The sequence below is a fragment of the Cricetulus griseus genome, chromosome 7 (genome assembly GCF_003668045.3).
Source record: "Cricetulus griseus strain 17A/GY chromosome 7, alternate assembly CriGri-PICRH-1.0, whole genome shotgun sequence".
NCBI lineage: Eukaryota > Metazoa > Chordata > Mammalia > Rodentia > Cricetidae > Cricetulus > Cricetulus griseus.
In genome coordinates this window covers 98,261,285-98,277,774 of record NC_048600.1, presented here as the reverse complement: position 1 = coordinate 98,277,774, position 16,490 = coordinate 98,261,285, and the positions used below count along the sequence as shown (strand labels likewise).

General features: G+C 40.7%; 1 protein-coding gene across 1 annotated transcript in view; it reads left to right on the top strand.

Moving 5' to 3' along the window:
- The window catches only part of Usp32 (ubiquitin specific peptidase 32), a 122,016-nt gene extending 105,772 nt beyond the window's left edge, over positions 1–16,244 (top strand). The window contains exons 30-34 of the mRNA XM_027426392.2: positions 3,889–4,080; positions 8,639–8,927; positions 11,498–11,922; positions 13,136–13,228; positions 14,072–16,244. Coding sequence (XP_027282193.1) covers positions 3,889–4,080; positions 8,639–8,927; positions 11,498–11,922; positions 13,136–13,228; positions 14,072–14,245 — 1,173 coding nt within the window. The 3' untranslated portion in view covers positions 14,246–16,244. The remainder of the gene's footprint in view (positions 1–3,888; positions 4,081–8,638; positions 8,928–11,497; positions 11,923–13,135; positions 13,229–14,071) is intronic.
- Positions 16,245–16,490: the final 246 nt, after the last annotated feature.

Sequence of the window (16,490 nt, the reverse complement as noted above, 5' to 3'; positions counted from 1 at the left end):
TGAAGCCCTAGCTTTGATCCCTAGCACTATATAAACCAGACATAGTGGCAGGTGCCTGTAATTCCAGCAGTGTGGAAGCTAAGACAAAAAATCATGATCTTACATAGTAAGGAAAGTGTGCTGAGGTAGGTGGATCTCTGTTAGTTCAAGGACATCCTGGTCTATAGAGCGAGTTCCAGGACAGCCAGGGCTACCCCAAGAGATTCTGTCTCAAAAATTATTAAAATTTTTAATTAATATTTATGTTATACATATGAGACTATAGAGATGGTTCAGCGGTTATGAACATGCACTGCTATTTCAGAGGACCCAGGCGGCTCATCTGTCACTGGGGGGTGGTTGTGAACTACCTAACTCCAACTCCAGGAGATCCAACACACTCTTGGACTCCTCAGGCAACTGTACTCATACATGCACATTCCTCCACACAGGCACACACATACACATAATTAAAAATAAAACAAAAACAAAAGTATAGAAAAGATTTTAGCTGGGCATGGGAGCACATGTCTTTAAATCCAGCACTCAGGAAGCAGAGGCAAGTGGATATTTGTGAGTTCAAGGCCAGTCTGATCTACAGAGAGAGTTCCAGGACAGCCAGGGCTGTTGCACACAGAAGCCCTGTCTCAAAAAAAAAAAAATCTATTTATAATTTGAAAGAGGATGTTTATAAATAATACATTGTTTGAATAGTAGTAGTAGTAGAGGATCTAACCATGGATCCCACGGAGTAAAAGGAATACTTATCATTAAGGGAAATTGTATTGATAAACTTTATTATTGTCAGTTCACAAAAATGTTTTTATCCGTCTTTCAGTCACCATCTAGCTTTATAGCCCATAGGAGTTAAAATAAAATAAAACAGGATTCTTTACTACCATATCGTAGCATGCCATAAAGCATCTCTGATTAAGTAAATAGACATAAAATTTCACTAGTTATGCAAAGAAAGACATTACTATGTTTTACACACTTCTTTTTTGCAAAGCTGACAGCCCTGATAGAGGGTGGTTTTACATGTGTAAGTTCATGTGGGGTCTAGGACTCAACTTGAAGTGTGATTCCTCAGTAGCTGTCTACCTTGGTTTTATTTTGTCATTTTGCTTTGAGACAGGGTCTCTCATTTATTGATCTGAAATTCACCAATTATACTCGGCTAGTTTGCTATGAAGTCCCAAGGATCTGTCCTTCTGCCTTCCCAGCACTTGAGCTTACAAGCACATGTCACCACACTCAGGTTTTTGTTTTCGTTTTTTTTAGGAATTGAACTCAAGTTCTCATGTGAACACATGGCCAGCACTTTACTAACTGAACCATCTTCCCAACCTGATACATGTTTTGTTTTGTTAAGACCTGATCTCCCTATATAAGCCCAGATTGGTCTTAACTGTGGTGATCCTTCTACTTTAGCCTCCTGAATGCTAAGATATTAGGTGTGTACATTCCAGCCACTGTTTCGGCAGCATATCCACTTTTCCTTAAGGTGACCAGCTCAAAGGATCCTGAGAGAGCTGACCACAGTAGCACATACTCATAATACCAGCACTCAGGAAGTTAAAACAGGAGAATCAGGAGTGTGAAGCCACTTGGGAATGGTGGTCAGTGCCCACCTGAATCACATAGCAAGTCCCTGTCACAAACAGAGATGGACTGAGTGCTCTATTTTTATGTTCATTGATATTCTGCTTCCATGTATGTCTGTGAGGGTGTCAGAAGGCCTTGAACTAGAGCTATAGACAGTTGTGAGCTGCCATGGGGGTACTGGGAATTGAACCTGGGTCCTCTGGAAGAGCAGACAATGCTCTCAAACCACTGAGCCATCTCTCCAGCCCATTGTTAATTCTTTATTACTGCCATTTTTTTTTCTGTCAATGATCCAAACAAAATTCCCTTTTAGCCTGGTGGTGGCGGTATTGGACATGCCTTTAGTTCCAATTCAGGAAGCCTGGCATATCTCTGGGTTCAAGGTCAGCCTGGTCTATAGAGTGAGCTCCAGGACAGCCATGGCTACACAGAAACCCTGTTTAGTTAAACCAAAACAAGAATCCAAAAAACAAACAAACAAACAAACAAAAAACCCAAACCAAAAGCCCTTTCATTGCCTAATGACCTCCAACCTTGATAGTTTATTGGCATATTTGACAGCCTGTGACTCAGCTACCTCCTCTGTAGGGAAAAGGTCTCACTTGAAACCTGCACTAAATGAAATGGGCTAAAATGTGCCAGTTCATAATCCAAGCAGTCCAGTGTTCCCAAGAGTAAAGCTAACAGATAGGAAATTGCCTCAGGTGATGATAAGCAGTTCACCTGTGGAGGAGGGTAATAGTGGGGCAGTAAACACTGGGATCTTTGACAGGAAGAAGCAATAATTGTTGGGATTGTAGTCCCAGATCTTCCTGGGAATAAAAATACCAGTATTCATATGTGAAGCCTCAGCTGACCTTCATAGCACTGATGACATACCTTCTCATACATAGTAGAGACAAACAAGTCTCATCTCCATGACTGTTGATTGCGTGTGGGGCTGTGTGCATGATATGAGATTGGGTGAGAAAATCTTTCACAATTGCTTTCTTGGGCCTTCCTTCTCTCATTCCTCTCTGTCCTACTACACCCCTCCCTATTCCCTTTATGTTTTCTGTTTGTGCTTGGCTTTTTTCTTTATGATGCTAGAGATTGAAGCCAGAGCCTCAAAACACCCTAGGCAAACACTACTGCTGATTGACACTCCCAGCCTTTGCTCTCTCCATTCTCATACTTAACTCCTTCTTGTCCCAAAGCTTATCATACTGGTTACCTGGACCCCAAAGTTTTGGTCAGAAATTAGAGATTGTATCAACAAATGTATGCTCTTTTGAAGCTTGCTCTTCATTTTGTTGCCATCACAGATAGAAGTACTTTCATTGAACTGAAGCAACTCAGTGGTAGAGTACGTGCCTAGCCTTCGTGAGGGATTTAATCCACTTTACCCTCCTATAACCTCCTCCAAAACATGGAGTCATGAAACATATAATGATGACACCTAGTACTCTGACAAGTCTGTTACATATGCTGATAGGCAAATGAGTTGTATATTAGGATTTAATTCCTAGTATATTGTATTCTTTTAGGGAGGGTGGAAGTTTCAAGACAGGGTTTCTCTGTGTGTCCTTGCTGTCCTGAAATTCACAAAGATCCACCTGCCTATGCCTCCCAAATTCTGGGATTAAAGGTGTGCGCCACCAATCGCCCAAACTGTATTATTTTCTTATAAGCTTTTCTAGATCTTTTCTTATTTCATCCAGATATTTTGGTATTATTTCTCCTAACTGTCATATGTGAGTATTCTAATGCTATCTTTCTTCCTAAAGTAGTGAGGATGTTTTGCCTGCATATGGATCTGTATACACGTGTACAATGCCTTCGGTGGCCAGAAGAGGACATGAGACCCCCTGGACCTGGAATTACAGATAGTAGTTGTGCATCAAGTGGACACTGGAAATTGATCCCAGTTCTTCTCAAAGAGCAGCCAGTGCTCTTAATGGCTGAGCTATCTCTTAAGCTTCTTAGAAAGAATGTTTCAGTTCTGAGAAGATTTCTATTCAGTTAAACAGAAGGATCAGAAGTTCGAGGTCATCCTCAGTTACATAGTGAATTCAAGGCCAGCCTGAGCTACATGAGACAAATCTGGTTGTATAAATAGGCATTTAGTCCAGAGTGTCATTGATAGGATGTTTGTGAATACATACATGTGTTGTGTTGCTCAGAAACTCTGAGTTCGGGTTGTATTCCCCCCACACTCATATCAGTTGTGTAAGAGCAAGTGAGTGACTGAGATGATGCTACATGTCTCGTGTTTATTTTAAATGCCCTCTACACAATTCCAGTTCATTCTGTTTCCTCTTGTAGGTTGTAGAGGAGCATGAAAGTGTGGAGCAGAGTCGGCGAGCACAGGCTGAACCCATCAACCTGGACAGTTGTCTCCGTGCCTTCACCAGTGAGGAGGAGCTGGGGGAAAATGAGATGTACTACTGCTCCAAGTGTAAAACTCACTGTTTGGCAACTAAGAAGCTGGATCTCTGGAGGCTTCCTCCAATTCTGGTATGTTAATAGCCTTGCCTCTATGAGAGTAGTCTTGTGTAAATGAGAGAAATCATTAACAGGATTTTTAGAGCTATTGTTGAAGATAAGATACTTCCTACAGCTGTGTTTAAAACTTTTTTTATACCTGGATATAATGGCATGTACCTGTGATCCCAGAATTTAGGAGGCTGAGACAGGACGATCACCAAAACCTTAAGGCAAGCTTGGGCAACATAGTGAGTTCCATGCCAACCTGCCACTACAAAGTAAGACCTTGACTCAAAAAAGGAAAGAAAAGGAAAGGAAAAAGTAAAGGAGAGGCGATTGGGAGCTGAAGAGATGGCTCAGTGAACCTGATTTTGGTTCCAAGGGAGAAGTAACACCTCTAGCCTCCTCAGATACCTGCACTCTTATACACATATATGCACAGAGATGCACAAACACATGCTTGTAATTAAAAACAACAGTCTTGTCTGGGTGTTGGTGGCGCACGCCTTTAATCCCAGCACTCTGGAGGCAGAGGCAGGCGGATCGCTGTGAGTTCGAGGCCAGCCTGATCTCCAGAGTGAGGGCCAGCATAGGCTCCAAAACTACACAGAGAGATCCTGTCTCACAAAACCAAAAAAAAAAACAAAAACAAAAACCCAACAGTCTTTTCTTTAAAAAAGAAAAAGAATGGATGAATGAATAAATGAACTTGGGGTGGGGTTTTTTTGGGTTTTTGTTTGTTTGTTTTCTAAGACAAGCTTTCCCTGTGTAGCTTTGGAGCCTGTCCTGGAAACTGCTTTTTAGATCAGGCTGGCCTCGAAATCACAGAGATTCACCTGCCTCTGCCTCCCAAATGCTGGGATTAAAGGTGTGCACCACCACCCAGCTATGAATGAACTTTTCTATGCAAGATTTTTATGTGTTTAACAGAGAAATTAATTGTTCTAAAAATATATGCTAGATCCTGTTACTGAGTCTAGAGCCTTGAAGGAGAGAAAGTGATGTAGGACAGTAACTGCAGTCTAGTGAAACTTGAGAAATACTGTCAATGGATTATAACCTGGTGAATTTGAATTCTAAAAGGGTATAAAAGCCCTTCTTAGCCCCACAAAAGAGGAAGCTTTAGGCTAGCACATACTTAGGCTTTAGGAAAGCAGTCAGTTCAGGAGCTTCCATGACCAGTGAAGAGTATAATGGCTTGCACAATGCTGTGCAAGCAAGTATACCAGGGCAGGGCACAAAGCTGTGTTTTCTCAGATTTGGTTGACTTTCCTGCCTCTGGTTCCCCATCAGCAGAATTTATAAAGACAGATTAATTGCAAAGCTATTTTCTCACCAGACACAGGAGACCCATGTCTGTAATGTCAGCACTTGGGAAGTTGAGATCAGAGGCTTACCATTTGTTCCAGGCTAGCCCGAGCTACAGAGGCAGCTACCCTGCCTCAAAAATAAGTAAATAAATAAAAATGAGATGTGGAGATGGCTCAGTTGAGTAAAAGTACTTAAAACACAGCCTGAGAATCTTAAGACTCCCAGAAGCTTCATAAAAGCCAGACACAGTCCTCTGTCAGAAGATGGGAGAATCACTGGAAACTTGTGTACCAGGTAGCCTGGGGTGCTCAGCAGTGAAAATGGGAGAAAAAGATTGTCATCTGACCTCCCCCTTCATGCATTTACAAGTACCACAGACACCCTACAAGAGGAAAGAAGGGCAGAAAGGAAAGGTGCACTGTTCTACACCCAGCATTACTAGAGAGAGAGACACACTCACACACACACACACACACACACACACACACACACACACACACACACACACACACACGTGGGGGGGGGAGATGGATGCGTGTTGTATATACATGTTTGCTTGCATATGCCTGTCTTCAGGACTCTAACCCTGCTACACAGTGCTAAGCCTTCATGCCTTCAAAACCAGTACCACCCAGGTGACCCACTACCAAGTTTGGGTGGCAGCCTGAGATATAGCCACAGTCCCCTCTGAACCTCAGCTTCTTTGTGCTGACCTTGAGGAAATACTGTCAGATTTATAATGTTCCATGATACTGGTCTCTTTAAATACAGCTAATTTCTCAGCTCCTTCTAACCAGCATTAAGTGTCACAACAAAGCAAAGATTTTAATTGAATGGTCCATAATTCAAAATATCACACCAACATCCCTAATAGAGTCTTTACTTCCCCCATCACCTGCACTTGCTTGAGGCCTTATCTTCTGAGTTCCTATTAATAGCTCATAAAACTCAGAGCATTCAATGAACCTTCTAGCCCAAGGTTCCAAAATCTTCCACAGTCCTCCCCAAAACAAGTGTTTACAGCAATGCTTCATTCCTGGTACCAATTTACATCTTAGGCTTTCTGTTGCTGTGATGAAATACCATGACCAGAAGCACCTTGGAATGAAAAAGGTTCATTTTGCTTTCATCTCCATATCACAGTTCATCATCCAGGGAAGTCGGGGCAGGAACTCTGAGGCTGTGGAGAAGTACTGCTTACTGGCTTGCTATAGCCAGATTTTCTGATGTATACAGTGTTCTGTCTGCATGTATCCCAGCATGTCAGAAGAGGGCACCAGATCTCATACAGATGGTTCTGAGTCACCATGTGGTTGCTGGGAATTGAACCCAGGACCTCTGGAAGACCAGCTACTGTTCTTAACTGCTGAGCCATCTCTTCAGCCTTCTGGCAATTATTTCAGTTGAGAAGCTGTCTTCCAAATAACTTTTAAGCTTGTGTCAAGCTTTCATAAAACTAGCTAGCCACATGCATTCTGGTGTGGAGATCAGAAAGAAATTTAGTGAAGCTGGGTCTCATTGCATCTCTATTTGAGTTTTAAGGATCAAACTCAGATAATCAGGCCTTATAATAAGTTTTTGTTGTTGTTGTTGTTGCTTTGGTTTTTTGGTTTTGGGGGGGTTTGTTTTGTTTTGGGGGGTTGTTTTGGTTTTGGTTTTTGGTTTTTTGAGACAGGGTTTCTCTGTGTAACAGCTCTGGCTGTCCTGGAACTAGCTCTATAGACTAGACTGTCCTTGAACTCACAGAGATTCACCTATGTCTGCCTCCCAAATGCTGGGATTAAAGGTGTATGCCATCATTGCCTGGCATAACAAGTTATTTACCCACCAGCATGCCACCTTGTTTTTTGAAACATGGTCTCTCACCAAGCGTGGAGCTCATCTGTTTGGCTAGGCTGACTGGTCAGTGACCCCAGAGATCTGCCCGTCTCTATCCCATCATCTGTCATGTCCAGCTTTTTACATGGGTGCTAGGGATCTGAACTTAAGCCCTCGAGCTTGCTTAGCACACATTGTAGTGACTAAGCCATCTCCACAATTTAGTGCTGGGATTTTTTTCCTTTTGAGACACAGTCTTAACTATGTAGCCCTGGCTAGCCTTAAACTTACTATATAGGTCAAGCTGGCCTCAAATTCAGAGAGACCCATCTCTCTGCCTCCCTAGTGCTGGGATTAAAAGTGTGTGCCACCACATCTGGCTCCAGTACTGGGATATTTTTATTCTATATATGGGTGTTTCTGCCTACATGTGTGTCTGTGCACCACATGTGTCATGTGCATACAGTGCCCCCAGAAGCCAAAAGAGAGATTTGGATCCTCTGACAATGGGTTTACCAAGATTGACAACTACCCTGTGGACACTAGGAACCAAAATTGGATCTTCTTCAAGAGCAATAAGTGCTCTTAACCTCTGAGCCATTTCTCTAGCCCCAGGGCTAGGATGTTTTAACAGGACTCTGATTTGTGTCATCATCGTACTATTCCATGAAAAATGGAGGCATTAGTGGCACACGCCTTTAACCCCAGCACTCAGGAGGCAGAGGCAGGTGGATCTCTGTTAGTTCAAGGCCAGCCTGGTCTACAGAGCAAGTTTGAGGACAGGCTCCAGAACAATACAGAGAAACTCTGTGTCTTTGAAAAACAAACAAATAAATAAATATAAACACCGGGAGGGTGAGGGAACTTGCATTGACATGTAAATGAAGCTTGTTTCTATTTTAAAGAAAAAAAAAATTGTAGATGGAAAGAAAAAGAAATGGAGATTTTCCTTTCTTTGACCATAATAGCTTCCCAAGGATAAATATACAAGAAATTGATAACATTCATTTGGCTAGCTCCAGAAAAGAAACTGAAGGAAAGGAAGAAGTGGGCAGGGGCAGACTTGAACTTGGATAGGTAAGAAAAAAGGAATTTTTAAAAAAAGATAAGGTATGATTAACATACAATTGAATGCATAGATTTTTGAATTTCAGGTTTGATGACTTTGCTAATTGCATATATGCATATAGCCATCATATAAGACAAGGAATAAAAGCATTTATTTAAAACTTAAGTTTGACCGGGCATATTGGCTCACGTCTTTATAAAAATCTCTGAGTTTCAGGCCAGCCTGGTCTACAAAGTGATTTCCAGGATGGCCAGGGCTACACAGAGAAACCTGTTTTGAAAAACAAAACAAACAGAAAAAAAACTTACTTTTGAAATAGTTAACAATGTGAAAATGTTGCATGTTCTTCAGAACCCTTGAATGCAATTGTTCCTACCTTTTCTTCTTCAGATTATTCACCTTAAACGATTTCAGTTTGTAAATGGACGGTGGATAAAATCACAGAAAATTGTTAAATTTCCTCGTGAAAGTTTTGACCCTAGTGCTTTTTTAGTACCAAGAGACCCAGCTCTTTGCCAGCATAAACCACTCACACCTCAGGGGGATGACATCTCTGAGCTAAGGATTTCAGGAGGAGATGTGAAGAAAATGGATGTCCAGAATTCAGCAGGGGAGGACGATGTGCTCCTGAGCAAGAGCCCATCTTCACTCAGTGCAAATATCACCAGTAGTCCAAAAGGTAAGAGGAGGGGTCCTCCCTGCCTGCCTCCCCTCCCTTCCTTCTTTCCTTCTGAGTTTTTGAGTCATGGTCTTGCTTTGTAACTCCAGCTACCTTCTGTTCTGGACCAATAATTTGTATTTTAGCTTTGTGACTTATAGCACAAGATAATATTCTCCCTAAATCTAGATTCTCCTCTGTCATTTGTAAAATGAAGAAAATACCAAGTTAGGGCAAGAGGATTTGAAATACCAGCAGTAGTAATTAGTAATGTATAGTTAGTTAGTGGTTGCCTCTATCCACAGTCATGAAGCAGAGAGACATCAATGCTGGTGTTTAGCCAGTTCCTTTTTCCATTTTTGTTTTAAGTTCAGGACCCCAGACAGCAAGATGTTAAAGTCCACATTCATGGTGGGTCTTGGCTTCCTAATTAGACCTTCCTGGAAATACTCTCAGGCACACTCAGAGGTGTGTCTCCTAGGTGATTCTAAACTCAACCAAATCCAAGCTGACAAGATGACCATCACAGATACCAAAAACCATGGGTGTTCAAGTCCTGTGCATAAAATGGTGTGATATCTGCATATAACCTATTAATATCTTCTCTGTACATTTTAAATAATCTCTGTATCTTTTATAATACCCTGTACAAGACAGGTGTGAGATAACACATACACCTGTAATCACATTTCTTAGAAAACTAAAGCAGGGAAATTCTAAGGTATTTTGTTGTTGTTGTTGTTGTTGTTTGTTTTTTGTTTGTTTGTTTGTTTGTTTGTTTTGTACATTGGTATAATGATATCAGATTCCCTGGAACTGGAGTTACATACAGTTGTGAGCTGCCAAGTGGGCACTGGGAATTGAACCTGGGTCCTCCAGAAGAGCCAGCAGAATTGCTCAATGGATAAAGATACCTAAATTCAGGCCCTAGACTCACATGATAGGAGAGAGCTGACCTCTCACAAGTTGTCCTCTGACTACACATAAACACCATGTTATGTATGCCCACACAGATCAGATGCACACAAATAAATGTGTGTATATGTGTGTGTGTGTGTATATGTATATGTATATTATATGTATATATATATGAATAATAGACATTACACTGTTATGTAAATAGCTATACTATAATATTTATGAAATCATGCGAAAGAAATCTGTATTGTTTCAGTAAAAATGCAATTTTTTATTAATTCTGATCTGTAATTATTTGGATCTTGTGGGGTCCACAGGTGAAGAATGTTGATATATATGATTCTTTTTACCATTTTCCCATAACTACAGCTTCAGTCCATGTGTGAGTTTTACTTTCATTCTCTGAAAAATGTACCATAGAGTCATGGAAAATTTCATGTAGCTAGACTAACCTTTTTCCAGTGAAATAGATGGTTGAGTATTGTATAGTTTTAATTCCTCAGAGTTTTTATGGTTTTTTCCTTCATTTTGCTATGTATTGAATCGAGGATTTCACACATGTTAGACAGTGCTTTCCCACTTTAATGCATCTCCAGCCTCTTTTTTTGTTTTGATGTAGCATCTCACTAAGTTTCCCATCCTGAACTTGAGCTTACTGTTGCCCAAACTAGCCTTAAACTTTCAATCCTCCTTGTGTCTCTTTGTTTGTTTGTTTGTTTGTTTGAGGCAGGATCTCTGTAGCTTTGGAGGCTGTCCTGGAACTAGCTCTTGTAGACCAGGCTGGTCTCGAACTGACAGAGATCCGCCTGCCTCTGCTTCCCAAGTGCTGAGATTAAGTGTGCACCACCACCACCCATCTTGTTTTTAGCTTTTGAAATGGGATCTTGCTATGGTGGTACAAGCTGGCCTGCAACTCACTGTGTAGCCCAGGTTAGCCTTAAACTTAGAATCCTTCTGCTTTAGTTTCCTGAGTAACAAGACCATACCCAGCCCAAGAATGTATTTATAAAATTCATTGTTATGAGCTGAATATGATATAAATCACCTTTCTGTGATTTTGTAATTCCTACAATGTACTCTACATTTTCACTTTTGCCTATTTTATTAGTTGTGTATTAGGGTTCTCTAGAGGAACAGAACTGAGAGACTATATATCCCATATGTGCTGCTGAAGGAAGCACGATGGCACATGGCTTTAATTCTAGTACTCTAGAGTAGAGGCAGGCCGATCTCTTGAGTTTGAAGCCGTCCTGGTCTACAAATGGAATTCCAGGAGAGCCAATGCTGTTACACAGAGAAACCTTGTCTTGAAAAACCGTGATGGATGGATGGATGGATGGATGGATGGATGGATGGATGGATGGATGGATGGATGGATAAATGCCCTGAAAATCTGGATTAAAGATTTTTCTTCCCACTTCTCAATTAGAAATGGGTCTTCCCACTTCAAATAATTAAGAAAAAAATCCCTCACAGGTGTACCCAGACACTTGGCTAATTCCTGATGTAATCAAGTTAACAGCCAAGAATAGCCATCACAAGCTGTGTAAATAAGGAGTGACAATAGGCAGTCAGCATTCCTATCTTTATGTGTACAGTTGGGAGTTACTATTTGGTATCTAACCTAACTTGTGACATTTGGACTTAAAAATCTTTTCCTGTCTCTTACACAGGTTCACCTTCTTCATCAAGAAAAAGTGGAGCCAGCTGTCCCTCCAGCAAAAACAGCAGCCCTAACAGCAGCCCACGGACTTTGGGCAGGAGCAAAGGAAGGCTTCGGCTGCCTCAAATTGGCAGCAAAAATAAATTGTCCAGTAGTAAGGAGAATTTAGATGCCAGCAAAGAGAATGGGGCTGGGCAGACATGTGAACTGGCTGACACCTTGAGCCGAGGACATATGTTGGGAGGCAGCCAGCCTGAGCTGGTCACTCCTCTGGATCATGAGAGCACTTTGGCTAATGGATTCCTTTATGAGCATGAAGCTTGTGGCAATGGCTATAGTAATGGTCAGCTTGGAAACCATAGTGAAGAAGACATCACTGATGACCAAAGAGAAGATACTCATAGTAAACCTATTTATAATCTATATGCAATTTCGGTAAGTCACATATTATGTAGATTTCAAAAAATATTCTTGGGGGGCTCAGCTGTTAAGAGCACTAGCTGCTCTTCGAGAGGTCCTGAGTTTAATTCCCAGCAACCACATGGTGGCTCACAACCATTCATAATGAGTTCTAGTGCCCTCTTCTGGCATGCAGTCATACATGCAGGCAGGATACTGTATATATAATAAATAAATAAATCTTTAAAAACAAAAAGTCAGCTGGGCGTTGGTGGCGCACGCCTTTAATCACAGCACTCCGGAGGCAGAAGGAGGAAGATCTCTGTGAGTTTGAGACCAGCCTGGTCTACAAGAGCTAGTTCCAGGACAGTCTCCAAAGCCACAGAGAAACCCTGCCTCGAAGAAAAAAAAAAAAAGTCTAAGCTGAGCATAGTGGCTCATGCTTTTAATCCAGCACTTGGGAGGCAGAGGCAGGTGGATTTCTGAGTTTGAGGCCATCATGGTCTACAGAGTTAGTTCCCAGACACAGCTGGGCCTACCAGAGAAACCCTGTCTCAGAAGTTTGCTTGCTTCTCTTCATTCATTCATCAACTGGCATTTTTTCAGAATTTGCTTACTTGCTGAGCATTAAGTTTGGTGATAGACAAAGTTAAAAAAGAAAGCTTAGCCTCTTGGATAGACTCCAAGCTCACAGTATGATTTAGACAATGGCCATGTAATTAGTATAATTTGATTCAGAGAATTAACTTTGTGCTCTCCCCTGTTTAAATTTTTTTTTCCTAAGGAAATTTTGCTTTCTAAATAATTGTTACAGGGCCAGACTTGGTGGCACATGCCTCTAATCTTAGTACTTGAGACCTGAAGCAAAAGGATCTCTGTTTGAAACCAACCTAGGATTTATAACAAGACACTGTCTTTATTCTTTGATTTTTCGAGACAAGGTTTCTCTGTGTAGCCATGACTATTCTGGAGCACTCTGTAGACCATCCTGACCTTAAACTCCTGCCTCTGCCTCTGGAGTGCTGGGATTAAAGGCATATGCTACCACCTCCCAACTGACACTATCTTTAAGCACACACACATATGTGAACTATGTGTATGTGTATTTTGCTTTTTGAAAACATTAGGTGATTTCACACATTTTTTTCCTTACTACCTAAGTGGTCAGTGTTCTCTTGGTCGGATCTTCTCTGTTCCCTGGCTAAGTTCTGTTCAATACTAACATACCACCACTCTCTTCTCTCTTTAGTGCCATTCAGGAATTCTGGGTGGGGGCCATTATGTCACTTATGCCAAAAACCCAAACTGCAAGTGGTACTGTTACAATGACAGCAGCTGTAAGGTAAATATTCTCAATTTTTAAATGAAAATTAGAAACAGAATGCCAACAAATTTGGAGAACATTACTGAAATAGTAGCTTTCTGCTAAACAGGAAATAATGTGTTTGTGTGAAGGTATCCATAAATGCCATAAATGCACTTCAGTGTTAAGAAAACAAAAGTGATGGGAAATCTGGGGATGGAGTGAAGATAGGAACAGTAAACAAAAAGAAGGTGCTAGTTAATGTTAATGAGAATTCAATCTTTTGGGTTTGAGTATATCGTGTCCTGTCCTTTATGTGTGTGTCCCCATACCCCACCCACGTGGAACATCAAACCCAGGGTGACACACATTAGGAAAGACTTGACCAAAGACCTGAACTCTCCAATGCTGATTTTTTTTTTTTAACTATTGGAATTTGATGGTGTTTGTTGGATATGGTAGCCACACCTTTGATATAGAGGTGGAGGCAGGAAGATTAGGAGTTGAAGGTCATGTTTCTCTACTGAAATGCATTTAAGGTGTCTGGGCTACATGAGACAGTGTCCCAAAAGAAACCTCTCTCTTACCCACCAAATAATAATGATAATAAATCTGGTGATGGTTAGGGCATTCATTTGCCTATGGTTATAATATTCCCCAAAAACAAAGATTGAAAGGAATGAGACTCCTTTTCAGTTCGGGTGTCCCGGTGTGAGATAGTTGATTCGAGCAGTCAGAGTTAGTTTAGCGACTTGGAGAGAATTGGTCTTCCTGGAAAGGACTAAGAGCCAACACAGCAGTGGTTTTTTGTTTTGTTTTGTTTTTTTGTTTGTTTGTGTATTGTTTTGTTTTTTTAATTAAAGGCTTTTCTTATCACTATAGGAACTTCATCCGGATGAAATTGACACCGACTCTGCCTACATTCTTTTCTATGAGCAGCAGGGGATAGACTGTGCACAGTTTCTGCCGAAGATAGATGGCAAAAAGATGGCAGACACCAGCAGCATGGATGAAGACTTCGAATCTGACTATAAGAAGTACTGTGTGTTACAGTAAAGCTACCACTCTGGCTGCTAGATGGGCTGGTGGTACTCGAGGTGACTCCCTGTAGCTACATTTGGCAGAATCATCACTGAAAAGCAGGCTAAATGCAGTATTTTATCCTGTGACCTGAAGCACAAAATAAAAATCCTAATTAAAATAGCAGTCAACTTTAAGAATAGTAATAATTTTGTTTTGAAGTCTCTTACAAGCTGTCCCTTGGAGAACTTTCAGGCAGATCCCACCATTAGCCTGTAAACAAGAGGGTTTGGCACGAATCACCTGGGACCAATTAATGTACTTGTCCAAATAATGAACAAACTTTTAGTGAGTATAGAGTTTACCAATAATCATAACAGGATACTAAGGGTTTCCTTGGAATCAAAGTTTTTAAAAAAAAGTTGAAATGTTGTCTGGGGATGACATGATATGCTACCTCCTTTTTCCTGAAGTTTCACTCCATTGCATTGACAAGTGGAGAAAGCAAGATCATGCAGAGGTGCCGATTATTCTCACAGTATGGACACAGATTTTTCAAAGTTTTGAACCATTTCCCTGTTATTTCTATGTCTTTTTTTTTTTGGGGGGGGTGGTTTTGTTCTTGTTGAGTTTGTTTGAAACAGTGAACGGTGGTTGGTGGAAGAAACTATGGCGGTTGGTCTGAACCCAATCCACTCTAAGACCATGTGCCTTCTTCCCAGTCTCAGTGCAGCGACCAGGAGAAGTCCAGCGGGGCAGCCCTCCCGCAGGGTTCTTCAGGACACTTGAAATGTCCCCTCCCACAGTCGCACTGCTGGCTGAGGCAGCTGCCAGGGTTTGCACCATAGTCCCATGCGTATGTTGCACAAATAGTTTCTAGAAAGGTATGCAAAAGCCATATGTGTTTCCTGTTAGTGGTGGGGGGTTTTTGTTGTTGTTTTTTATTTTCTTTGTTTCTCATTTTGCACTTTAAAAGAGAGAACACATGCAAACAGTTGTGCTTGTACTTTAATGGCTCTACGGGCTGTAAATTAACTCCATCAGAGTGTGAAATTTAAAAACAGAAATACATCCAACATTGATAGTATGTAAGTATTGCTAAAGAAACTGCTAGGTTTAGGACACAAACTCTGGTTGTTTGCATGTCTGCTCCTTCACTTTTTTTTTTTTTTTTCTTCACTAGTCATCAAAAATTACATTTATTTCCTCTCTTTTTTCTAATTATTCAAAACTGGAACAAAAGTATAAATGTCATTTATTTCTGGCAGCATTTTTTCCTGTGTTGTGTTTTAATATGTAGTCAAGGGAAATTCTCACTTTATTTTTTGGACTCTTAAAAATTCATCAAGACCCTGGAAGTTGATTTTCATTTATTGTCAGATCCTGTTACCCTCCCTTCCTCACAGCAGTGAACAACAGTGCAGTTAGTGTTTGTGCTCTGAGAGCTGAGACCAGTCAGCGTCTAGTTTCAGTGCACTTGGAAACATCCCTTCAGAAACGTGAGTGTACTTAAAAGAAAGGAGTGGCCTGAAAGGAGTGATGTAATGAAGTCACACAAAATGCATACATACTTCATAGATTCAAAGTTTTCATATATGAAATGTCCACTCCTACCTGGACAAGTCCCATGAAAAAGTAGAAAATTTTCAGTAATTTCCTTACAGATGTTTTAGTTGAGCAGGTAGCACAATCTACTAATGTTGTTTGATCTGTGTTTGTTATATCAGTTGTAATTAATTTTTTAAATTCAAGAACTAGCAGAAAATTTATTAAATTAACTATTAACTTCATTCACCTTGTAAATTTCTGTATAAAACTTGTTGACAATGCACTGACTTTAGGAAGACATTGATGTACATAGAGTGTAAATAAGATAGTCTTGATGTACTGAATATGAACTGTATAAAAAAGTATTGGTCATTGTATATGGCGTGTACCTGTTTATCTGTAACTATTACCCAAACAAATTAAATACTGCAGATGCCCACATGTGGTTTTTCCTTGCACAAGTAAACACAAAGAGCTTGTTTCTTCAGCCTTTCTCTCTGTGGTCCTGTTTAATTCTCTGTATGCATAATACCAATCCCACTTACAAAGAGGATGTTTCACCTTAAAGGGGGTGGGAACTGTTAAGGTTGAAGGAGGCACCTGCAGTGACCAGGTGAATTTTAACTGAAATATGGCTCACATTCACAGGGTGGAGAGCTAGTATAAGTTCACTAGGGAAGCCCTACTATAGTTTTCATACTGATTAGGAGATAAGATGAAGAGACTTTCCATT